General features: G+C 37.9%; 1 protein-coding gene across 5 annotated transcripts in view; it reads right to left on the bottom strand.

The window, feature by feature from the left end:
* fam76b (family with sequence similarity 76 member B) overlaps positions 1-26,167 on the bottom strand; it is a 35,641-nt gene extending 9,474 nt beyond the window's left edge. Inside the window, exons 1-9 of one of the 5 annotated variants that reach the window (XM_080196969.1) lie at positions 25,868-26,167; positions 22,299-22,363; positions 22,155-22,209; positions 13,544-13,708; positions 11,864-12,027; positions 10,751-10,798; positions 4,828-4,911; positions 1,161-1,296; positions 463-564 (exon numbers count right to left, since the gene is read on the bottom strand). In XM_080196969.1, coding sequence (XP_080053095.1) covers positions 463-564; positions 1,161-1,296; positions 4,828-4,911; positions 10,751-10,798; positions 11,864-12,027; positions 13,544-13,708; positions 22,155-22,209; positions 22,299-22,363; positions 25,868-25,948 — 900 coding nt within the window. In that variant the 5' untranslated portion in view covers positions 25,949-26,167. Of the gene's footprint in view, positions 1-462; positions 565-1,160; positions 1,297-4,827; positions 4,912-10,750; positions 10,799-11,863; positions 12,028-13,543; positions 13,709-22,154; positions 22,210-22,298; positions 22,364-25,549; positions 25,649-25,867 lie in introns of those variants that run through there. The other 4 variants (XM_080196970.1, XM_080196971.1, XM_080196972.1 and 1 more) reach the window with 4 other exon arrangements.
* Between the last annotated feature and the right edge of the window lie 21 nt (positions 26,168-26,188).

The following is a 26,188-nucleotide window of genomic DNA, read 5'->3' as shown; positions in this document are numbered from 1 at the left end:
TCAACATCATTAAGAACGAAGCAGCCCTCTTGATTGGCATCACATCCACCATCAGCACAATGGTAGCACTGAATACCATTCACAAAATGCACTGCAGCGATTATGCAGTCTCAAAAGGCTACAGATTAGTTGAAGGAGTAAAACAAATACAAAATACTGCAGATGCCGGAAATTTGAAATGTGGAGATAAAATACTGGAAATACTCAGCTGTTGCAACAAAAACATTTCAAGCTAGGCCCATCTTTACAATAGGTATGAAATTACTATGGAGCTCTAAGATCAGGTGAATAGCATCCAGTGACTTGACATTTTATACCAGGCACCAGCTGGGTAATTGAAGAAGTTAGGTCCAAGTATGTCAAATAAATACTGAAATATCAGTGACAAAAATGGATATTAAAGTTTTAACTGTGTTAATGCAGACAAGAGAAAAAATTAAAATATTGATATTTAATAAATACCTGTAGCTGTTCCACCACATCTTTGTGAGCTCTCTCCATGTTGTTCATTTTTGTTCTAAGATTAGACTCCTGGTATTGAAAATCTGCCTTCAACTCAGTCAACTTTGATGAACAAAAGAAAAGCACTTCAAAACACTGAACACCAGTCTGTCCTATAAAATTTTTCATCGATATATTTTTAAAACATTATTTTTCCCAATTAATTCCCTTCCCTGAAAGGATCAACTAGCACCTGACTCAAGTAGGTATTCTTCAAAGTCAGCCATGGTAATTGTTTGATCATGTCATATATTATTATAAACCCAATTATATGTCACCTGAGATGAGACACATAGGGCACTATCTTACCAGCTTGCCATGCCAGTCAATCAGCATGGTGAATAAAATTGGATTCACACTTGGTTTCTTGCATCTTGTTCACCCTGTTCTGCCAATGAAATCAGCCTCACACCCATGAAGCGAGGCTGATTTAAATATTAATGACATGTTAAACATGTCACTAACGAGCCATGAATGCAATTGTCTGAACTGGCAAGAGTCATATTACAGCCTCTGCATTGCACACTTCTGACATTCCATCCCAACTGCTGATCTATCAATGATCAATTAACCCAGCATGGACTAAGAATTGAGCACAGGCCTTCTGGTCTATATCTCTTGTAGTTATAATGGGCAGTACCCAGTACTGTTTAATCTACCTTTTTATCTCTCTCCAAGATAGTCTGTTCTTTCTGCTGCAGAAGTCTTTTCAGAGACATCACCTCTTCCTTTAACTGGTTGATTATAACAAAGTTGTCTGTCCCTCCAGAATCCATTGACTGGGTTAATGAGCTGCTAGTAAAAAAAATTAAATATAAAATCAAACCACAAATTTTCAAAATTTCATTCTAAGATGCCAGTTTGGCTTAGTTTGCAGCATATGCAACCAAATACAGAAGCCGTGGGCTGAAATCACACTGGGCACTTCAAGGCCAATGGTTCAATACAGCAGTAGGATCCAAAGTGTTAGAGATACAGCCTTCAATCAAAACATTAAGGCAGGGGGGTCCATCTGTTTGTACTGGTGTATGTTAATAAATTGATAATGTTCAAAAGTACACTGCTCTTCTGGTGATCTGTCCAACATTCCTCCTTCAACTAGCAATATTGAGTTAGTTGGTCATTCTAATTGCAGCTATCAAAATGGCTAAACTTAGTCCAATAATTCATTGACATATTTCAAATGTTAAAATGCTTCACATAAATGCACTTAATAAACATCTTTTAATTTCCAAAAACAAATGCTAGAAAAATCTCAAAATCTAAATGAAGTCTAAATTGAACAATTTTGGTGGACTTTGAGACTTCGAGAGGGTGAGATAAAGGGAAAAGTTGCGTCACCAAGACAAGAGAATCTTGTGACAGAAGTGGAAAAATAAAAGACAAATAAGCAAAGTTCAGATATATTTGAATATGCCAGTTTAACTGCAGAAAATAAGCCACACATAAAAATAAGTTTCTGTACCATAGACACCAAGTAACATGTAGAATTCAAGCAAGTACTTTGGCTCAATGTTTCCACAGGATGGTGATTTCAGCGACTGATATCAACACAAGCAGATTGCAAAATTTTAAGTGCGCTTAGCATTTGGTGCAACCTGAGTTTCCACAAACTTTTAGTGCCAGTTTTAGAGTCATTGTGCTGGAAAACCTTAAATTTCTGAAAGGCTCTTTTTCTTAATTTGAAAGGAGTTAGCACTATATCCCCAAACATTTTTGCAAGTAATTTAAAACTATTCACGGGTCGTGGATTGATTTAAAATGCTTACTTTGTGAGATGAATCCATTTTTAGCTTAATTAATGATCACTTCTTACCAAGTTACCACTATAAATATTTTTTAAAGCAATTAAAAAAAAGTTTGAAAACACTGCCCAGTTGCGCTAGTTCACGGTAGTTTGAGTTTGGAGATGAGAACACCAGGGGAGTTAAGAGTTCTGTGGAGTTGCTCACTTCTCAATTATTGAAACTCTACACCTTTTTTGTTTTCCTATTGCATGGAAAGTTCCTATACCGCAACTTAATGAATTCATATTGTGCATATCTGCTTGCAAGGGCACCTGCAATTAAGGTGTTTACTCAAATGTTACTGAAATGTCAAAAATGACATGCAACTTAAACTTCAAGACTAATAATTTTCAGCAAGTAACTGCATGCAGTAAAGATTTATTCAAGCAGAAAACTTAAGACCATACAATGGATGATCATAGCATTCCACCTTTTACAATATACTTTATTTCTTGAGTCTATTGATTGTCAAGTGGTATATAATTTTGAAAGTGTATATAAATAACTAAAACACGTAAACAGTGTAATTTATACTGTAAACTATAGCACTATTACAACAAATTGGTTAATTCAATAACAATGACAATCCTTTAACATTATTGTTATTAGCTCATCTTAATTTAAATGATTGACTAGTTTTTTCATTGAGCAATGCTATGGTAATGGGTGAAATTACTGCATATATGTAATTACTGCAGAAGGAAAAAAAGACAATTTTATGAAAAGCTTTGCATCTTGAAAAAAATACAAATTCAAGGGAGACAACAAATTTATACTGTATAAGACAGCATTGATTGGTTAACAAGTGGACTGGTAGAGACGTTGTATTGGAGAATGCTCCAGTTGGTGACTGACAGTTAGCTGCCAAGCATTTTTTTAAAATTTAAAACTGGCAGTTCGACTCTGAAGATAAAGGTATTGCCCTGAAGAATTAACCAGCAAACGTCTATCACTTAATTTGCTTAGCTGAAAAAGGCAGGGCATGTGTAGATGTCTGCAAAGAACAGGACCCTTTGTATTAATATATGTGGCACAGGATGAACTGTTGAAGCCAGTGACGAATAAGTTTTCCACATATAACGTGATGGCTTCCTTCCCATTTACGTAAGCCATACAGAACTTACATATTGATAGCAATGCTGTATTCATGAGCTCATTTGACATTGCTAGCCTTTTCACCAATGCTCCACTTAAAGGAATCCATGGATATTTGTGCTGAGCACATATGGCAATGCATACCTGCCACCATTGTATGAATCAATATTCGCTGAGCTTATGAACTCAGCAACTCGCGCAGTTAAGTTTAGTTTTATCATGTATGCCCAAATGGATGCTGTTGCCATGGAATCCTTTCTAGACCTGGTTCTCGAAATCACCTTTGTTAGATTTGATGAGAAACATGTCTTTGTTGAAATGATACCCAACCTCTTAGCCAATGTATATTTCTGACAGATGGATGGTACATTTGATACTTTTAAAATTCGCAACAGCTTGCCACTGTTTCATGACAAGTTTTAATGGGCTCCATCTTATACTCAAATTCACCTTTGAAATGGAAGTGTTAAATGAACTCCCTTTCCTTGACAAACTAGTTGAGGAATTTGCCAGTGGGTTTCTCCACCATGATTTACAACAAGCCTACCGTTACTACTCAATGTATACATTGAAATTCTTACAGTTCCATGTGCTATAGGATTAGCTTTTTCGGCAGCCTGATAAATAGAGCTCAAGCCATTTACTTACTATGCTAGCTTGATGTTCAAATAGAGAACAAAGGCATCCTGTAAGATTACGGCTATCTTGATAAATTCGTTTCACACAGTATACCTGCAAACTCACCAAAGGGCCTAAGGCCACCACTTCTGTGTCTACCTCAGATTACCCTGGATGGGCAAAGTATCTCAAAAACTTGAGCAGCAGGCAAAGCTGTTTCACGCTGCTATTATGCAGTAGCAACTCAAGTGGTACTCACTACTAATAGGATGCTGCATCAAGTCAAAAATGCATTCTGCCCATCACGCAAATGAATAATGTGATATATGAATTTCAGTCCCAATATGATGCCAGATATGTATGCTGCACATCCCAAAGACTGGTAGGTCATAAATAACATGTCACTTCTGCAGTAGGCAAGGTGCAGACCATATTGATGAAACCATGCTTGCAAAACTCAAAAGTGTCCAACATTAAATACGATACTGCAATTGGACATATTTGTTAAATAACCCTAAGTATACTAAGAATTACATTGACAACAATTTAAGATAGTCAGGATTGCAGTGTGGCCCATGTACGTGCTGGAATACATATATTGATATGCAGGACCCTCTCTTTGTAGACGGGAAGAAAATGCACATACATTGTGCCTGTTTCAACTAAACAGGGTGACAGCCATTTGCTAGTTCATTCTTCAGGGCAATGCTTTGACCAATCAGACTCAAGCTCCCCAGTTAAATTTCAAACAACGCTTGGTAATTAACTGAATAAAGCAGTTTCTGCATTCAAACAAGATAACAAGTTTAGTTCCCAATGAGTTTACCTGTCTCCATTGGAGGGCTTTGTTTCAAGTTTTGGTTTTTTCTTTGGAGCTTCATTTTGAATACTGGATGATGACGATTTATGGCTGTAAACAATAGTATATGTTAAATTTATAGACAACCTTTATATGGTCAGCCCAAAACAAGAAAAAAGTGGTCAAGTCAATAAAAGCAATCAAGAAGCATCAATTCAACCAACTACAAACTGAATTAAATATAAACCAACAAAATTTCATTAAAATATGCTGAAAAAAAAGGGGCAAGAGGAAATAAGCAAGGAATCTTAATTCCCAATTCAGAAATCCCATTTTATATTCCATTCACAGTACAACTATAAATCTGTATTAGTTGTTAAACATGAAATTATTAACTCAGATTCTAATGGAGAGCAAAAGTATCACCTCTTGATGCTCATTTAAAGCAAACTGCAAATCATTATAAACAGGGATTCAAATCCTAGGTCACTGTCTGTGTTCTGGAAAGAAGAAGTTAATTTATACATCTGTTATCCAATAGGGCTTACAAGATCTGTGTGTTCATGCTGTGCAGAGGGGAAAGGAGAATTTTTTTGCACATTGTAAGCAAGTATCTACCTCTCTCCCTGATGGCTAAGGGATGTAAATGAGATTAAAGTGAATAGGAGACTTTAATTGCCTGAGGAGGATTAACATGTTATAGGTGTTGTCAATAACATGACAACCTAAAAGTTATATCATCTGTACCAAGCAACAACTCAAGAGCATGAGCTCATTTGCAGCCACTGTCAGACTATACCTAAACTATTTATATATTATTTAACTAATTATGGATGCAATGCACCTTTATTTTAAGGCCGGCAAAATCATTATATCCTTTCATTTTGGCACTAAAAATGCTTGCTTAAGTTATTAAATGAATTAATAGAAGAATCATATCAGCCAGTGATAAATCCTAATATCACTGATTATCACTGTCTGATTACATTGTACACAAATGGGAAAAGATCTGTTAGTATCCACTGCAGCACTTTTCCCAAAACAAAATTATTTCACTTCAACATGTATTAAATGTAAAACATATATATTTATTACATTCCAGCTCATAACTCTGTTTAGTAGTTGTAAGCTACAGTACCAGTCAGAATAGTTCCACAATACATTATTTCATAACCAACATTAGACTACATGAACCTACACTAATGGATCTATTCACAGTGAATAAGAGGATATTCTATGTAACAGAATAAATATACTATTGGGAAAAATTTGCTTGTGAAGTGACAACACACAAGCAATGCCGATTCCTTGGGGAACTGAAGTCAGTAACCTGCTATTTATGCAATGTTCTTTGATAATATTAATGGAGAACATTTAAAAGCTGGACAAGCTGGTAATAGAAATGGTGCCACCTGCCAGTGAGGAATTAATGCAAGTCTGCCTGGCACTGCTACTTAAACAAATTTCTGTTCAGACCTATGATTATGGTGACATCCGTACCTATCGTGCTAGAAAATTTGGATAGACTGAGGTTATTTTCTTTGGAACAGAAGAGGCTGTCATGTGACTTAATTGAAATGTACGTATGAAATTTAAGGGGGTCAAATGGGATTGACTTATTTACCTTAGCAAAGGCATAGATTTAAAGTAATTGGTAGCAGGATCAGAGGGGTCATGAGGAAACCTTTCACACAGACAGTTGATAGGAACCCAGAACACTGCCTGAAAGACAGAGAGGCATAAAACTCACCATATTTAAAAAGTACTATGTCTACATGAAGAGCTGTGACCTGCAAAGCTAGGTGGGATTAGGCTGGGTAGCTCTTTGATTTTTTGATTTCTATATTGTGTTTGATATAGATTATGCATCGTAATAGATAATGTATTATTGTGTTGCTATATTTTAAAATGTTGGCAATAAAGCAATAGTAGTTAAAAGGAAACAGAAAAACAATAGAAATACAAATAGAATTTGAACAACAATGAAATGCTATACTGAAACCTTTAATATAATAGAGGATAGTGGCAAATGTGAGCTAAAATATCATTTACATGTACTGTAAACATTTCAGGATGGCGTACAACTAACAAGAGCTATCAAAGTACGAGCATATTTCAAAACATTGCATTTGTGGCACTAATAAGACTTCATTTTATTACACAGAAGTTCATTTGGCCACTTTGGAACCATTCTTCTGGTTCAATTGGTGAAAAATTGAACAAACCATAAAACACTTGTTAAATTGGATCACAAAACTGCATCACTAAATTTTCACAAGGCTACTTTAGGGAAAGACAGTTTGCAAAGAAGGGGAGTCTGGGGGGCATACAATTTTAAGTGCTATCATCAGTGAAGAAGTTGCATTGGATGGCTTGGTAATGCAAAACATTTGCTAAGACTGTGCAAAAGGGGCAGCACGATAGCACAGTGGTTAGCACTGCTGCCCTACAACACCAGGGACCTGTGTTCGTTTCCCATTTTGGGTGACTGTATGTGTGGAGTTTGCACATTCTCCCAGTAACTGTGTGGGTTTCCTCCAGGTGCTCTGACCTGGATAAGGTGCTCCTTCAGAGAGTCAGTGCAGACTCGATGGGCCCACTGGCCTCTCTGCACTGTAGGGATTCTATGTGCAAAATACTAATGCAGATATTTTTGATATTGAATGGAAAAGTGATTGCTGATGTACGTGGGTGGAAAAAGACAACATTGGGATGTATGATGGAGAGTAATGAAGAGCTGGGAAACTGCATTTAGGTGATCAGGAAAAAAGATTAGTGGGACAAGGTGCAAACAATGGCACGGCAATGGTGGGAGGGGATTTCAAGATCCGGATCTAATGGTCATGGCAAGTTGATGATGGGGTGCAATGTTTGCAGAGTTAGGCAAGAAGTTTTAGAAAGTCATAGCTTGAAATGGTTAGGTGTGGTGGCTTGGAAGAATCAGACTTGTTAAATTCTGGTACGAGTTGAATTATAGATTAATTAGAAATTCCTAACACTGAAAATTACTTCAGCATTCCACAAAGCAAACACACTAATTGATTTTTTCCCCCCCAGTCTTTCACAGTTATAGATAAAAATTGAAGAAATTGCTAATATTTTAGAAGTTTATTTATTAGTCACAAGGATGGCTTACATTAAGCCATGAAGTTACTGTGAAATCCCCCGAGTCGCCACACTCCAATGCCTGTTTGGGTCAATGCACCTAATCAGCACATCTTTTAGACTGTGGGAGGAAACCCACGCAGACACAGAAGATGTGCAAACTCCACACAGACAGTAATCCAAACTGGAGATCAAACCCTGGTCCCTGGCGCTATGAGGCAGGAGTGCTAACCACTGTACCACCCAAGACTGTCATCTTAATTCTGCAACAAAGTATTCAAGAACAAGTGTAATAGACCACTTGAAAATAGACAATTAGATAGTCAAAGGAAAAGCAGTACTGTCATTGCGGAAAGCATGTTTCCTTATGATGTTGCAACAGAAATAACATGCTAGCATTTACAAATGCTGAAAAACTGATACCTGCCAAATAAATCTGCCTCTCCACCAATATTACCCCCGCTCTCCTCCAAATGGGATTCCAGTTTGAATACCTACCCTATATAAGTATTTCTGTTGCCCTTGTTATTGTGCTTCACGCTTTGGGAATGTGAAGAAATTCCAGTCTATGGGCACTATGCTGACCGGAACCTACTCTTCTTGTTCTTAATCTCATGGCTGCGCCCAAGCCGTCTCTAACCAGAAGCTCTAAAGCATAAAACATTGAAACAAGGACCAACTCAGATATCAACAAATGTACAGATTTCTTCCTTTATAGTCTGTAGAGATTATAGAGCAATTCTGTACATAATAGTCTTAGGTACTTTTAATTCTTCCTGTTATAACCCAAATGTTTTTGGTGCTGCTGTTTCATTTGATGGAGTCAATTTTGCTACTTACCCTTTGAGCTTATACAGCTCCCCATCAATAGCTGTAAAAACAAATACATGTAACTTGTTGCCACAAATGCTCAAAGCTGAGGCAGTCATTAAGAATGTCAAAAATTAGCCTTATACTGGAGGAAGTCTGAATAAGCCATCCCTGTTCAGGTACATGAGATGCAAGTGACTATTTTAAAGGAATCACCGAAGAAAATGTAAAACAAACACTTACAAAATGATAAGCAAAAACTTTACAGAATTAAGAACGATTGGTAACTTATACACGGAAATCAGGGAGAAGTTTCACACAAGGAATCAAAATGACCACCGCTTCAAAAACACCATCTTTGCTTGCATCACAAGTAGCAAATCAAGTCTAATGAACTGAGGGACATCATTCAATTTTTGTTCAATTACGTTCAAATGAAATACACCACTCTAATGACAATAAGTAAATGGATCCCAGGGGAGTTAGGAGACTACAATTCAAACAGTTTTGATGACTGAATAATTTACAGAGCTTGGCAGATCTTGGCAATGCACAAAAAATGATAATTTCTAGTAAAATCTGAGTTCCAAAAACATAATGGGGTTGAAAATCTGCTGGGTGCCATTTTTAGTACATGAACTAAGAGTCCATGATTATTATTTTAAGCAATGAACTGGATTTAAAATTAACAAGAATTTTACACAAGTATGCTAAGCAGCATTTGAAGTTCAATGATTTAAAACACTGTCATTGACTTCATTTATCATCTTCCAGTCACAACTCAATGGAGTTTGTTTTAAACCATTCTGAGCGCAGCCTCCTATTCTCCATCAATTCAAACTTCACACCTAGGCTGTTACCTCTGATCTTGACAATGCCAATATTTTCATTATGAGTATTCCATCTTTCAGTCTGCATAAATCTAAGCTTATCCAAAGCTCTGTTGCTCAAATCAAAATTAGCAAAATCACCCATCACTACTGTACTTGCAGGGCCAATTTGGTAATACCTTGATTTAAAAGTTCTCAACTATTTTCAAAAGCCTCCATGGCCTCACCATCCTACTTCTGCAACTTGTTCCAATCCTACAATCCAACAGGATTTCTGCATTTTTCCAATTCTGGTCTATTGCCCACCTCCAGTTTTAGTTGCTCCATCACCTGCAACCATGCCTTTGGCTGGCTAGGTGCTAAACTCTGGAATTCTCTCCACCTTTCCCCTCTCCTTATCATTTGAGCAAATATCTTCATATGTAAATAATGTCAGATTTTGTTTGATAATACCTCAACACAGCACGCCTTAGGATTACTTTGTATGTTAAAGCTGCAACATAAATACAAGTTATTGCTTTTAAACACTTCCATCATGATGAGGAACATAAACATTCCAAGTTGAGTAGAGCACAAAGTTATCTCCTGAAGCATTTTTCTAATAATGCATCTCAGTTCCAATATCAGGACAGCAGCATCACTTTAGGAATATATCATTTAAGTTCCTTATATTATATTAGCCTGCGTGAATGACAATTAATGCTAAATTGAGAGCAGATGCATGCATGGATGGAACACACTACTATTAGTCACGATCCTTACATCTAGCAGAAAGGATAATTTAATTCCATCTAACTTAATTTCTACACAGTGCAACATTCTAAAGGTGGAAACACTACCTTGTAATGTCCCATATTTTACTCTGTCTCTTAAATTATTCACTTTAACCTGGTAGATTTTTAATCAATTCAATACAAAACAGGAAAGTGCAATGTACTGGGAATAAAACAATTACCAGGATGAGAAAATACAAAGTAAGGTTTCTCTTTCCAGTGCTTGACTGGAAATCTAAATATTATTCTCCCATCCCAAGTTCAAGTCAGTAGATGGGTAAAGACACCAAAAATAGTACAATAATTATTTCCATTATTAGGGAGGGGAAGGATGTTAGGTAGGAAAAAATATAAAAATTAAACACAAAAGTGAAGTTGACAAATGTCTGATGGTGAAGAGAATTCTACATAATACAACAGCTAAATATTTACCTCATTTTCCACACGCCATGCTGCTGCTCTGGACTTAGGCTGCCAATTCTGAAACATATATGGTAGGTGGTCTTAAATTTTCCAAAAACGATTCTTCATTCAGGAAAAGCGTACAAACTGGACAGAATGGCCTACTGCAATATTTAGTGTGCATCAGAGTGTCAAGCACATCAAATTGCTGCTGGAGTTATTTTTTGGGGTGGTTGTGAGATAAAACAGAACATTAGTTTACCCCAGAGATAGGTTGTTGGCCTTATCCCAAATTCTGGAGCCAGGACATTTGCATCCTAATGCACACCTGCACACCAACGACACTACAAGCTGGGTGCCCACTTTAGAGGTCAGGGAGCAGGGACAGCAATGGGATGAAGGTGATGGAGGAATGAAGAAAAAAAATAACTGAAATGAAGTTTCACTGCCAATCTCAGATGTCAAAATAGTTAAATATCTGGATGACTTCACTTAGGCCAGTTTCCAGAAATTAATCAGCTCCTCTCAAAAAGAAATCTCCCTCCCAAAAGTCCCTAGCAATACCAGATACAGAGGAATAATTTGCAGCCATACTGCTAAGAGCACAAATGATGGAAAATTATTAGATAACACATTTGTCTCATTTGAATGGTTAACTTGAACTCAAATTTTGACAAGTGAAACCAAGCTCAATTGTGTTTCACCCCAATTGAAAAGATTTTCTTCCATTTATGGGAAAATACAGAATACCAAGAAATCTTTCACCTGACTAATATTGGAAATAAATTTAAGGATAATCATTTTAAGTAATATCCCATTATATGCCTGTAAAAAAATGAATTGTCTTAAGTTTAACATTTCAATAGCACATTAAGCAAGAATCCCATCACAAGGAAAACATAATTGAATACATAAGTATGTGCCTTTCAGGACATCTACACAGTGAAGTGCAGATTTGTTTTTTTGGTTAGAAATGTATGACTTTCAAGTTGGTGATTATGCTTTGAAATTTCAAAACATGTTGAAAAGCAGGAATATCTAGAAAGACAGTAACTAAAAGAAATAAATTACAACAAAGAGTTCTCAGATGGAAGTATTAACGTCTGTGCATCCATTACTTTAAAAATCAATAACACCACTCACTTGTGACGACTGCTGCTATGGTGGTGTTTTGAGAGCTCTTTCTCTGGCAGTGAAGTTGAAGACGAGGAAGAGTGTGAGCCCAAGTTCTTTCTCTGTTCCTTTGTTTTCTGCAGAACGCGCTTATATGAAAGTGTACAGAGCCAACAGAGCAGTTTTCCATCAACCTACAAGACAAAATAAAACAGAGAAGTTAAAATCTCGGCAAAGAGGCTGAGAGAATTGTTTATTTGATTTGCATTATTCTGATTTAGAAGATACAATTTCTTAGATATCGCTTACCTGCCCCTACATTCAAACCTTATTAGTTCAATACACTTGCTGAATAATTTCCTATACTTAAAATACATTTTCTTAATCAGTTTTTATATGACATGCAGATTTTTCTGTAATTACACACAGATGTTGGATCTTTATAGTTTTTTTTCTTGTTACCAAGTTACCTCACCTTTGCAGTTCTCCCACACCAATGAGATGCTGCTATTTTTTCCAGACAGAAAAATAAAGAAAAAAACCTCCAAAATTATTCTCAGGAATGAACGAACTACAGATGTGTTAGGGATTATTCACTGATTTTAAGATTCCATGCGCACGTAATGACCCAAAATAAATCAATGGTCATACATCTCTTAGTAATTATTTCAATTGTCCATTAAAATAGCATAAGCAGCAGATACTAAACAGCTGAAAATAAAGCAACCTTGTAATATATAGTACCTGTCACAGGATGCAGTGTACTTTCAGGTCAATCGTTACAACCAGCTGCAATACCCTTCCTTAACCTTCTTCCTAAGTCATTTGGCAAAGCTTTCAAACTTCAAGGCGAACCCAAATGGCGGCGGTATTGGAAGGTAGGAACGCGAATGGCTAAACTAAAACTAAAAATATATATTACATAAAATAAATACCGGGGGATGGGGGGATTAAAGGTAACCCAATCTTAGGATTTGGTAAATTTATGATCCATCATTTTGATGGCATCAAAACCCAGGTGATTAAATTACAGCTGTACAACTTACTCCCAGATATATGTTACACTATAGATTTCGATTTTCTCCATTAAACCCAAATCTAATGAAAAATCAAGAAACAACTTAATTATCAGATGGAATATGAAATGATCAAAATTAATCAATAGACTGCAAATAGACATGAAAAGTGACTGAACTGCAGTAACAATGCATTTTACACTTTGACAAGTCCAGTTGCAATAATGTTAAAAATATTAAGAGTGACCAGATATAAAATTTAAACTACACAACACTTACAAAAAGATGCTTGGGATATTTCTTTATCATGAAGTCACATAGCTACCATGTGTATATTTAGCACTGTTTGATCTACCATGCTGTTATATACATTTCTATGTAGCAGCCAACTAAAAGCAGAAATTATATTTTAATTATAACTAATGTTGGGTGATTTTTCAGTCGTATTTTTAAAATCACTTCAGTTATCTTGTGCAAGAAATAGCACATTTTATTTAAACGCAATAAAAGTCAGAAAAAAAACTGGATGAATGCAATACTATGGAAACAGAAATACTTAAGAAGCAATGTACTATATGCCTTTTGTGGTTTAACATTCTACGTCCCAATCAGTTTTCATATGAGACTAACTTCAAAAAAATCAAATTCTAAAACAGAAGTTGACTTCAATGCTAAATAAAAAATTTTTGCTCACTTCCGTTACCTTTCGCCGACTCTCATCTTTTCGATCAAAGGCACACTGCTGTTTGCACTGCTCACATGTTTGAGGAGGTCCATACTTCTTTTCTGAATTTGTACAACGTTGACATTTGGTGCCAATGAAGGCTGCTATAATGTTGCAATATTGACAGGGTTTGGGCTGTAAGCATAAAAAAAAGCAGTTATTCAAATTATCTTACAGCATTGATAATTCATCTGTTCTTAATGTTGGGGATGCAATATTATTAGTAGATCCAATTAAGAGGTATTGATTTGGTCCTCTTAGAACCACAGCACAGCAAATGAAAGAATCAACTTGTCACCCTTATTTCACAAAATGCATTTTATCCTGAAGTGTTTTTCAAGCTCTTGCTCGGATTTAAAGACAGAGAGACACTAATTTTCCTTACCAGAGGAATTAAAAACATTGAATGATTAAGAAAATCTAAGTGTCAAATATTCATCCACACTTACATATTTAATATTTCAATAACTTAAAATTGTTTATGACAAGTAAAATTGTTCATGTAACTTTGGAACTTGCTGAATTTATAATAATTTGCTTTATAATTTCATTTAAAAAAGTGAAACAAGGCATGCCAGTGGTACAGGAAGTAAATTTAGTTCCTGCTGAACTAGTTAAGCAAGATGAGAAGGAAAAATCCCATTTTGAATTCCCTGATTTATCCAGTCATCAGGCTATAAGTGATGTGTGAAGACTATAACCAGCCTTTCCATCACAGACAGAAGATTCCTTGCCAGAAATTATATGAGGGACCAATGGAGGTTGGAGAGGGAAAGGAAGAAACAGATCCAAACTCAATCACCATGTTCAGGATAGAACTACCTAATAACTTTTGGGGCCTGAAATATAGAACATGCAATTTAAGAATTTATATTTGATACCCTGTGAAAGATATTGTGGGAACGCATAGCTTTGATACAAATCATTTCCAAAATTGCAGTTTTATTAATAGGTCACTTCCAGTGAAAAATGACGCTTCCATCTTTCTAGAGGAATTTCATCCCCTTACTGTCCAGACAATAATCCAATAGCCCCAGAATTGAAGGGTACATATGGCTATGGTAAGAAAATAAGTAAGTGATTGTTGCCAAAGCAGTGGTAAAGAAACAGGCAACAATGCGGTTGGAATAAAAAATAATTAGCGTGCAAGGAGCCCACAAAATAGAAAAGTCACCCAACCAGGATGGAATGCATCTGTGGTTAGTCAAGGATTACAACTGAGGGTGCCCTGGCCACCATCTTCCAATCCTCCTTGGTTACGAGGCAGTGCCACAGAATGAGGGGATAGTTACACATCTGTACAGAAAAAAGGGGCCAGTGTAATGTTACTGTAAGGAAAATCTATCAAAGGCCATGTGCTGACAAAATTAACAGGCATTTGGAAAAGTATGGGCTAATTAAATGAAAGACGGCATGGATTTGTTAAAGGCAAATCAAGTTCAGTAACTTGATTTGAGTTTTTTGATGAAGTAATGGAGGATAATTCACAGTAACTTCACTGCAGTGTGAACACAAGCCTACTGGTGACTAATAAATAAGCTTTACTAATGTGGCTGATGTAATTATACGCTTTGTTTTGAAATTCCTTCCTTAAACCCCTCTACCTTGCTTTCCTCCCTTAAGGCATTCCTCAAAGCCTATATCAGAACGAAAGTAAAATTGAAATGCTTTGCAGTTGTGTGTAGAAACCTGAAATTTGATGAATTCACTCCAATTTGCAAAATTTCCTGAGTAGTAAATGAATCATTCAAGTCTGATAACTTCATGCGATTGTGTTTTTAATAACAACTTGTAATTATATTAATATTTATATTAGGTCATCTTCCTACATCGTGTTGAAATTTTATAATGCTCCTGTGAAGGCCCTTGATATGCTTTGCATGTTAAATGTACTATACAAACAACTATGGTCAAGTAAAGAGCGACTTGAGTGATTCAATTATTGCCAAATTTTACAAATTAGAACAAACTTATCAAATTTCAGGTTTCCACTCAAGCTAAAAAACATTTATTTTGCTTACTAAGAAAATATGGCTTTTGTATACGTAGACATATTGGTCCAAATTTTAAAGTCAGCATCCAGCAAACAGCACTTTCCATTCATTACACTTACAGCTGCCAGACTTTTCATGGGCAACTTAGTGTCAACAGTTGTCTGAAACAGCATAGTGTCCACTATGGGAAATCTGGAACTGATGTAATAAAGCTTGGCGGGAAGCAAGGCAAAGAGATATCATTTTCCTGATTTCCACAATAACTGCACGAGGACACAGATGTTTCTGTCCGATTTACCCCATAATAACAAATCAGCATTAATAGCCTTGTTGTTATTTTACCATAAAATCTACATTATCATGCATTTCCAAATACAATAATGTTACTCAAGTGATTTCATAGAGAGGATATGAAGCATAGTAAAAGAACATTTATTCAGCCCAATCATTTAATGCCAGTATTTGTGTTTTACTCAAGCCTCCTTTTGTCTTCTTTCACCTGAATCTACTAGTTCAATGCCTTTTCCCATTATGCTGGTCTACCCTCTCCTTAAATGAGTCCATACCATTTGCTTCAACTACTCCAAAAGGCAGCCAGTTTCACTTTCACACTTCCAGCAAGGTAAAAATTGATTTCTTATGCTGGGTGCTAGTTTATTCCCACCCCCCACAAGCAAATCACTTTTTCCTGTATCTATTTTACCAACGTTTGACAATATTAAAGATCTTTAATAGGTCACGCCTCAATCTTCTCTCCAAGAGGGAAAAGATCCAGCCTGTTCATTATCTCCTGATAGGTAGCCCCTGCGTTTCAGGTATCACCCTAGTGCAGAGATGTACCCTCTCCAACGCCTCAATATCATTTATACTATGGCAACCAGGATTGTATGCAGTACAACTGGTGTGGTCTAACCAAGATTAGATGCAATTTTTCCACATCTTTGCTGTTCAGTTCTATCCTGGTTTTTTAAAAAAAAATTGTTGACCTGCATCACTACTTTTAGCGACTTAATCATTTCTGCTTCCAGACTGCTTTGCGCCTCTACGCCATTTAGATTCTTGCTATCTAAAGTTTACACAACCTACTGATTTTTCTTGCCAAAATGTAATACCTCACATTCAAGTTGAAATTTATTTGCCAAATAAATGCACATTCTAAAAGTTTGTAAGTATTTTCTTGCAATTTATTGCAGTCCTCCTCACTACACACTTAGTATCCTCAATGAGTGTCATCCACAAGTTTAGATAGCATTTTTGACTCCAAAGTCTAACGCTATTACAAATTCTAAACATTAGTTGTTCTAATGTTGATCCTGCCCATCCTCTTACCTTCCTTCACTCCAGGTAATACTGCTTACTCCATCTCACTGCTCTCTATCTGCCAGCTGGCTATCGATTCTATGACTTGCCCCAAACTCTGCATTCTCTGACTTTATTTGAGAATCTGTTGTAGCTGCTAACAAAGACCGCATTTGGAGTACTGCGTCCAGTTCTGGTCACCTTACTACTGGAAGGACGTGGAGACCCTGGAGAGAGTGCAGTGGAGGTTTACCAGGATGCTGCCTGGTATGGAAGGACTGGGTTATGAGGAAAGATTGGGTAAACTGGGGCTCTTTTCCTTAGAAAGACGGAGATTAAGGGCGGAATCTGATAGAGGTGTATAAAATAATGAAGGGTATAGATAGAGTAAACAGTGGCAGGCTTTTTCCTAGATTGGAGACAAACATCACAAGGGGCCACGAGCTTAAGGTGAGGGGGGAGAAGTATAATTTGGATGCTAGAGGGAGGTTTTTCATACAGAGGTTTGTGGGGGTATGGAATGCACTACCAAATAAGGTGGTGGAGGCAGGCACGCTGGACTTGTTTAAGGTTTACTTAGATAGGCACATGAGCGAAACAGGGATGGAGGATTATAGGAGACGGTTTTAAATAAGGGTCAGAGCCTCGGGACGTTCCTGGAAATCTAATGCTACGTGTTGATGTTTTGTCTCTTTTACTCTGCAGATGCGTCGGTCCACCTTGTTGTCTAACGAGGGGCATGCACATGGTGGGTCGTGCGTGGGCTGCTCTTGAATGTTTCGAGAGTGGCCTAGTACTTTGCGTCATTTGTGTATGCTTAAAACTGGACCAGCAGATGGGTACCACAACAGCTCAGTGACTATCACTGCTAGCTGTGCAGATACACGGATTTGGGCCAGTGTCTGTGGGAGTTTGCGCATTCTCCCTGTGGTTGCGTGGGTTTCCTCCGGGTGCTCCGGTTTCCTCCCACACCCCAAAGATGTGCTCTTAGCCTGAATGGTGTAACAAATTGTCCCTAAATTATTCTCCCCTGAATCTGGTTTCCAATGGGGGTACCATAAGCATAGATACGGGTCAAGGGAGGTGTGGGAAAAATGCATTGTTAAGATGGCAGCACGGGCTCATTGGGCCGAAGGGCCTGTATCCTGTGCTGTGTTGTTCTTTGTAAAGGCCTTTTGAGCATTTGGATAAATTACATCTACAGCATTATCTCCGTTTACCACCTTTTCAAAATATTCAATGAAGTTGATCAAGCAAAAATTACCCTTTAGAAATCCATGCTGATTATTCATGATCATATTTTTGGTTTCTAATGTTCTTCTATTTTTTCCTTTAGTAGCAATCCCATTGTTTTCCTATCACTGACATTAAATTGACAATCTGGTTTCCAAAATATGCTCAATCACCCTTACATACAAGAGAAACATGAGCTATCCACCAGTCTTCAGGCATTACATGGGAGGGTTCACAAGTGTCAAGTGTGGAATTGCCTAGCATCTGTGCCACATATAGATAATGAAACAGATATGACACATAGCATAGCACCATTGGATTCTAAACTCCAAGACCTATTAGTTTGCAAATATTACTATGAAGTGTTTTAAACTGACAACTTACATGATGTAATCTTAAATAAATAATGTGATCTTACCACTGAAGCAGCACGGCAGCAGTGGTTAGCACTGCTGCTTCACAATGCCAGGGACCCGGGTTCGATTCCCAGCTTGGGTCACTGTCTGTGTGGAGTTTGCACATTCTCCCTGTGTCTGTGTGGGTTTCCTCCAGGTGCTCCGGTTTCCCCCCACATTCTGAAAGACATCTGGTTAGGTGCATTGACTCCAACAGGTACCGGACTATGGCAACTAGGGGAAGTTCACAGCAACTTCATTGCAGTGTTAATGTAAGCCTACTTGGTGACTAATAAACAAACTTTAAAAAAACTTTAAAGATTCCTGACAATATTCCTTTTTTCTTTGCAGGAACAGAGCGCACATAATGCCGAGATATCACAGTCCTGTCGAAGTGCAGCAAAGCTGGTATTTCTGACTCCACCAGAGGTGGTAGTTTTGGAGTTGGCCAGCAACGAATGAGGCAAGACTATGGCCCAGGGTGGTGAGATTCCACGGGCCCATAACTATGTGTGGGAGAGGGGAATTGTGAACGAGTGTTGTTGTGCATTCATGTTATTGCTGGTGTTTCCTCACTAGCAGCTTTGTAGTGGAACGGGACACTTTGAGACTGATCACATGACGTCACTGATGATTTCATCGGCCATTTGTGCAGACAAACAAGCAGTCTAGTTTAGCTGCAGTAGTGTTAATATTCTTTCAATAAAGCTGTTTGTTTAAACCTTAGAGACCTGCAGCCCACCTTTTAAAACTATCACAGTTGTGGGGAGGGACCACTGATGGGATTGACTTTGGTGTCTTGCAGTGTTTGGAGAAGAATTTGTCTCAATTTTAAAGAGGTTGAGGGCAAGACCCTGGTTAGCATTTTCCATGGTGAGAGAAGAGGAAGCATGGATCTCTGAAATCAGCTCAAAATGATGGTGCCCTTCATAATTCTTGTTTCTTTCACCACAGTTGAAACCACAGCACCAACCCGGAGGGGCCCATATTAATTTCCTAGGAGGAGGAAGCCTCAAAGGGTGCACCACATCCTTGGCAACACTTCGCTGGTATGCATGAGCCAGTTAAAGGGTACGTCAAATGGTGCCAGCACGTAACAGTTATAAGACCAGCTATCAGAAGTTGAGTGTTGCAGGCCTGTGGCACGTGCAGGAGTACTAAAGCTGTCGAGACCCAGGCTGATGGGCCTCTGTACTTCAGGCGACAAACTGACAATGCAAGACTAATGGATATGTATTGGAAAAGACAGTAGTCCATCCAGACCATGTATACTCTGATCACCCTCTCCTCAGAGCACAGATGCAGTACAATGCTGGGTAGATATTCTAGAGAAATTCTATTAGTTCACATCTGCTTCAATTATTATTCAATTTCAGAAAATGTAATTGACTTATTTCAGAAACATTTTATGGTATTATCAAAAGGCAATAAAGTCTTTCATACTCCCCAGGGAATTGAGTGTGTGTGTTCATCCTGCTGAGTGGAATATGAAAGTGTGGGTATAACAGCAATTTGGGCAGTTTTCTTATTGCCTGGAGAGGGGTTTCAATTGTTTTCAAATCTAGCCAGTAAAAGAAAAAAATAGCAATTGTATCTTTGAAAAGCACATCCTCAAAGTGCATGTGCGAAAATCACACCATATTTTTTTTTTACTCAGAATGGGTTAAGTACAATAAATCTCTATCTTTGTTAAACTCAAGAAAACCTTCCCGATAATCTCTTTTATGATCATAGCATGTAAACAGTTAAACACCCACTGAATTGGCAAGGCTATCCTTTTCACAAAAAACCTGTTACAGTCAAACAAAGGAATGGAAAAAGAGGAAAGTCATTTGACCATCTCCTTCAGCCAATCGTAACACTATTAAATGGTGGTGTTCTATCTACTTGCAGATCTGGCTTCATTTGTGTGGTGTGCATTTGTATTAATCAACAGTTATCAAGAGAGTTTTTGTTCATGCAAGTCCCTCTGAACGACCTCATCCTGGGTCTCTGTTGGTACATGCACAGCCTATCTTGATGTTGAAGTGAAAGGGATATTAAAAAAAAATGGTGAGGCAAAGATGGTTCATGTTTGACGCACGACAGGCCACAACAAAGATGAGACAGGCTGCACAGCTCAATGATGGCCTTGGTAGATGTACATCCTTCGTTATATCACATCTCAGCTTCTGTCGCAAATTTCTCACCAAGTCCTAAGCCATCTCTTCAGTGGATATCCCTTGTCTCCAAGAAACCAACCATCCAATGACTCTGGTGAATAGAGCATCTGTACCATTTGGAAGTGCCCAAAGTCATAAAGGCTGCCAGGATGATGGGCACACACCTGTGAAATCTTTTGAAAATGGTCACACACAAGTCCCATACTTTCTGATTTGGACAGATCTCTGTCCTGTAATTCAAAAGGTAGGCCACCTTCTCCCTGGAGAGACGCAGTTAGTCTGCACTCTAAGGGCACAATTCCCCCTTTGCCTGTAGTCTTTTTGTAGGATAGTGTTTTGTACTTCATTTGACTAGCTGCTGTTGTTATCTATTTTATGCTGCACTTTATACATCAGCAGGTCCCTCACTTGCCTGGACTGCAGGACGCACCTCTCCTTGGACAGGTAGCCACATCTCATTTCCTCCTCCAGAATGCAAATTCCCCATGGAGACAGCAATCTCCAGTTCCTCTGCCTGGGTCCTCGCCCTCCATGATATTCCCCATTCTAGGCTTCCTTCCCTCTCATTCACTCCTTATTTTAAAGCCAGCCTAAAAGAATGAAGAAATAAACTCTACTAACAGTCAAACGCAACAAACGTCAGCAGATTTTGCAGCTATGGTGCTGTATGCAGTCCTTTGTATTTGCCTTTGTGCCACTTCCTCACACTTGGTATAAATTGCTCCCATTTTCCCCATGTGACTACCAAAAAATGGGATGAACATTAAAATTGCAGCCAACTGCTTCTTTAACAAGCGCAGTAACTTGCCAATTCTGCTCCTCCTTGAAGTATGAAGTTAAATCCAGCACTGATTGGGAGATAATCCATAAATTAAGTTTAAAAAAAATGTAATAACATGTTACCTGTACTTAGTTCTCATTTCCCGGGGTTTACTTTGAAAAAGAAACTAATTGATATAGAGGAAATCTATTTTGCAGTATCACCAAGCAATCCAACCACTAGTTTAGTTTGCTTAAGATGAAGTAGAAACATTAATCTTTAGTATAAACAATTTCCCTCCCTTACCCTATTTTATCAAAGCAACTTTTCAATACCTCCATCAGCATAAAGCTGATGGAAATGAAATTTATCTATACTCTTTAGTTGGTAAAATTGTTCTACGATTATCACAAGCTACTCTTGCTGAGCAGTACATTTAACTCTCTCATTTATGTCTTCAGGTTGTGTGAAAGGACTAGATAAATTAAAGCAAAACAAAAGAAATTTGAAACGAAGCTGGGCAAAAAATTAGTTACAGCTTGTCTAACCTGCTCAAACTCAAAAATTGGATTTTAAAATAACCACAGTGCTGCCCCACCTAAATCATTTACAAAGAGAGACTTCACTGATACTGAAATATTAATAATTGTACCAACATAAATTATATGTAATTTTTTTCAAAATCTTGGCTGTTTTCTTAGCTATTAAAATATCACATAAAAGGCCGTTTTAACTTACTGTTCCAAACTGCTTCACATTCTGTGCACATTTCTTGCATATTGTGTTGGTTTTGCTGCACAAAATAAGAAACCCATAATTCAGAGACGGTCAAGACTTCAAAAGATCACAAAATCAAATGGAAGCATGTCTTTATGACTGTACCTTTCTTGTTGGAATTCAGTTCTGCAGTATGTACACTTGACTACTGGATGCGCTATCCGGCACTCCTGTGTGTAAGGAAAACAAGACAGTCAGACAAATATAACAGATTTAAAAGCTCATTACCCACACAGTTCCTGGCCAAAAGATGCAACAGAATGAAAGTGCTATTTAATAAAGAAACCTGTTTAAAAAATGTTAATGTCTAAATAAAAACAATATACTTATACAGCACCTTTAACATAATGAAACATTTGAAGCACTTGCATCATAAAACAACTTACGAGACTGAGTAACCAAGGACTTAGGAGATCAGATGACCAAAAGCTTGTTTAAAGATGCAGATTTTATGTAGTACGTTAAATGAGGAAAGCAAGGTACAACCATGGACAGGCAATTTTGGAGCCTAGACAACTGAATGGTGGAATAATAATGATTGAGAACGCACAAGAGGCCAGAATTACAGGAGCACAGATATCGAGGATTGTGAAGTAGGAGGAGATTAGAGTGAAATGCCAAGGCCAAGACCACGGAGGAATTTGGGAACAAGGTCAAGAATTTTAAAATCAAGACATTGCTTGACCTGGAGCCACTGTAGATCAGCATGCAAAATGGTGATAGGGGAAGGTGACTGGCTGAGAGTTAAGACTCAGGCAGCAGATCTTTTGAATGACTTGAGGATTATGGACGGCAGAATATAGGGGACCAACCTGGAATGCACTGGAACAGTCTAGAGGTAATGGAGGCACGAATGACAGTTTCAGTAGCAGCTGAGTTGAGAGGGGACCAAGTCCAGCAATATTAATGATGTGAAATGGGCAGTATTATACATGCCATGAATAAGATCAAATGCAATATCAAGGTTGTCGATAGAGTGGTCTAATACAGGGAGAGGGATAGAATAAGTACGTAGAAGAAAAACATCAAGAAATGTTATTGTTCATGAAAATGGACAAATGACTCAATCAACTGTATTATCCTCCATCATCAGGTGTAGCGGACATTCTGTCCAAGTTCATTACTTTCTATTTGTCACACCAATACAGTACAGTTTGAAAAAGCAGTAACCTTGAAATAAGCAGACTATCCAGGAATATGCTGAATGATATGATACTGTACCTTATTAATGCACTAAATTAGAATTACTAGATAAACATAAACTACAAAGTAACAATTTAATTGAAAAAACAATTTAACAGAATTTGAAGTAACTTTGAATTGCAGATTGCTTAAATTGGAAATATGTTATGTTTTTCATACCAACATTGTAATATAATTAAGCAGACCAACTGGTAGCAAACTCATCAAGAAGTACCACAATCAAGTGGATCAAAAGATAACTTGGCACCTTTCATAAAAAGAGCCATACTTCAATAAGTTATTACAAAATTTCCTGTTCAAGCAGGAGTCACTGAACTGACCTAGTAAAATCATTTATCAATTTAAAACTAAAATAGGGGCTCCCAAACTGCAGATCACAATCCCCAAAGGGGCCACAAGCTCCCTCACTGCCATACACTGACTTTGGAGAGAACTGTCCAATCTGGAAGTCCTGATAGGACAGCCTTGGAACCACAGGACCAAGGCTGCAAAGCAGGCAGTGAGACCAAAGCATCCTTTAACACCAGGAATAACTTTTAACGGTGAGTTTTCAGTGGACCCAGGATGATTTTGTACTGACTTGGCAGTGGCAGAAACTGGCATGTGTAATTCAGACACTGAGTATGGGGGGGAAAAACAGGAGTGGTGACTTCAAATTTGGCCATATTTCTGCTCCTTGCTGCACACTCTTACAGGTTCCTTATCCCAGGATAGTGACTGCTTCACAGGCAACAGCAACTAGACCAAAAAAGGAAGGGGAGGGATATGCACGTGTTTGTTCTTGTCTGCATGGGGGAGGCAAAGTACGTAAGTGCTTCAAAAAGCAGTTCAAAGATATTTACAAGACTAATACCAGAAATTGATGGGTTATCTTATGAGAAAAGATTGGCGTTTAGAAGATTAAAAGCAATTTGATTGAAACCTTTAAGATCCTGAGGGGTCTTGACACAGTGGATGCAGAAAGGATGATTCCACTTGTTGGAGAATCTAAACTTAAATTTTGGGGTTGGGGGGGATGTTCACTGTTTAAAGTAAGACAGATGAGGAGAATTTTTATTGGACCTCTTTCTCAAACTTCCGTGGAAGCAGAGTCTTTGAATATTTTCAAGGTGGAGCTGGACAGATTCTTGACTAACAAGAAGGTGAAAGTTATCAGGGTAGACAGGAATGTGTTGTTGAGCTTACAATCAGGTCACCCATGGTCTAACTGAGAGGCCAAGTGGCGTACTCCTGCTCCTAATTCATGTATGTCTCCGAGGCGTATCCTTCAAAAGAGGACAGTGATGGACAAGTAAATATTTTGTGCTTTTGAGCCTGATGCTGTTAAAATATCTTGAAGCATCATCAAGCTTTCTTTGGAAAAGAATATGGAAATTGGAATGTTAAATACTTTAGATCTACAAATCTGAACAATTCATCAAGTTCTCAAAAGCAAAAGTAAAACAATGACACATAGTCTAATACAATGAAATTGAAAATTAAGATTGAAAACACCAAGGATCAAAGGATTTTTTTTTAATGGCGAAGTGAAAGCTGATAAAGCTGCTAAAATAAATGAGCTGGTAACGAAGACAGATTAAAAGAAAAATGACAAAAAGGGCATTTGATTTGAAAATAATATAGCAAATTATGATCCAAACACCTAGAACACACAGCAGAAGTAAAAAGGATATTGAATGTATACTTGAAAAGGAAACGTTTTTCCGAGGCTCTTTGAAAGGGCAGGAAATTAAGCCTAAACGGGTTAACATTTCAAAGAGCCTGCTCAAGCACAATAGCCCAAAAAGGTCTCATCTGGATTCGGAATTAGGGGAACGATCATTTAGACCAATGATCCAGATATCTGAATTTAAACAGCATAAATAGTTTCCTCCTGTCATAACATTTCAGATTTTTCAGTGCACGATACTGTCAGAAACTTCAATACTTGAGCAATTTAGATAGAACATTCAATGTCATGATTCTTCAGATCGCTTGAAGAGTTCATTTGAAATTCTGAATGAGCAACTACTACATGAAGTCCAGCTCTTCAATTGGAGCTTTTTTTCCTCTGGAGGGAAGCAGCATAATAGCTATTCGGTTAGTAGGCTTGTACACGTCTAATGTTAATCAATGGCTGAAGTGACAACAGGACACCGGTGGGGAAAGAGTACCATTAAAACTTTTGAAGCCGGGCCGAATCTCTTCCAAATGCGGTATGTAGAGGAAATGACTCAGTTGGAGGTATCGTCGGTCCAAAACACAACATTTTCCTCCCCTCTGTTTTTCATTCCGGCAACAATTTATTATCCGTGCGCCTTCCGTGTTGAGCAACGCCTGTTGGATGAGAAACAGAGTGGATTGGCAGCACCGAGCGCCCTCCCTTGTCCTTTGCCGGATTTTGGGAGCTGATTAACCTGGGCACAAATCACCACAAAAGAGGGCAGTAACTGATTCTGGGTGGGTGGGGGGAGTTGATGTCTATTACGAACCTTACACAGTTGCTGGCCCTGAGAGAGATCCTCGAACGGGTATCGCTGGTGGCATTTCGTACAAGCGTAAAGCGCGGCCATTATTTCAAATACCAATCAATAGCCGCCCGCCGTCAGGCTTCAATCCCTCGCTTGGATTCTTCACACAGATTGAGGGAAATTGAAAAAAAACTGCGGGCTTCTTGAGGAACAGGAGAATTAAGATTTTTTTTAAAAAAAACAAAAACGACGGTAATCAAAATAAAAAAAAGTGAAGGATCTGACCTCCCGGCGTCACACCGCATCGACGGGCGACATCGGAACCAGACGCAGCCCGACCGT

Source organism: Carcharhinus amblyrhynchos, chromosome 10 (genome assembly GCF_965287045.1).
Source record: "Carcharhinus amblyrhynchos chromosome 10, sCarAmb.v2.hapA, whole genome shotgun sequence".
NCBI classification, from domain to species: domain Eukaryota; kingdom Metazoa; phylum Chordata; class Chondrichthyes; order Carcharhiniformes; family Carcharhinidae; genus Carcharhinus; species Carcharhinus amblyrhynchos.
Note: the sequence above shows the minus strand (reverse complement) of the source record. Positions and strands in the feature narration are given on the sequence as shown.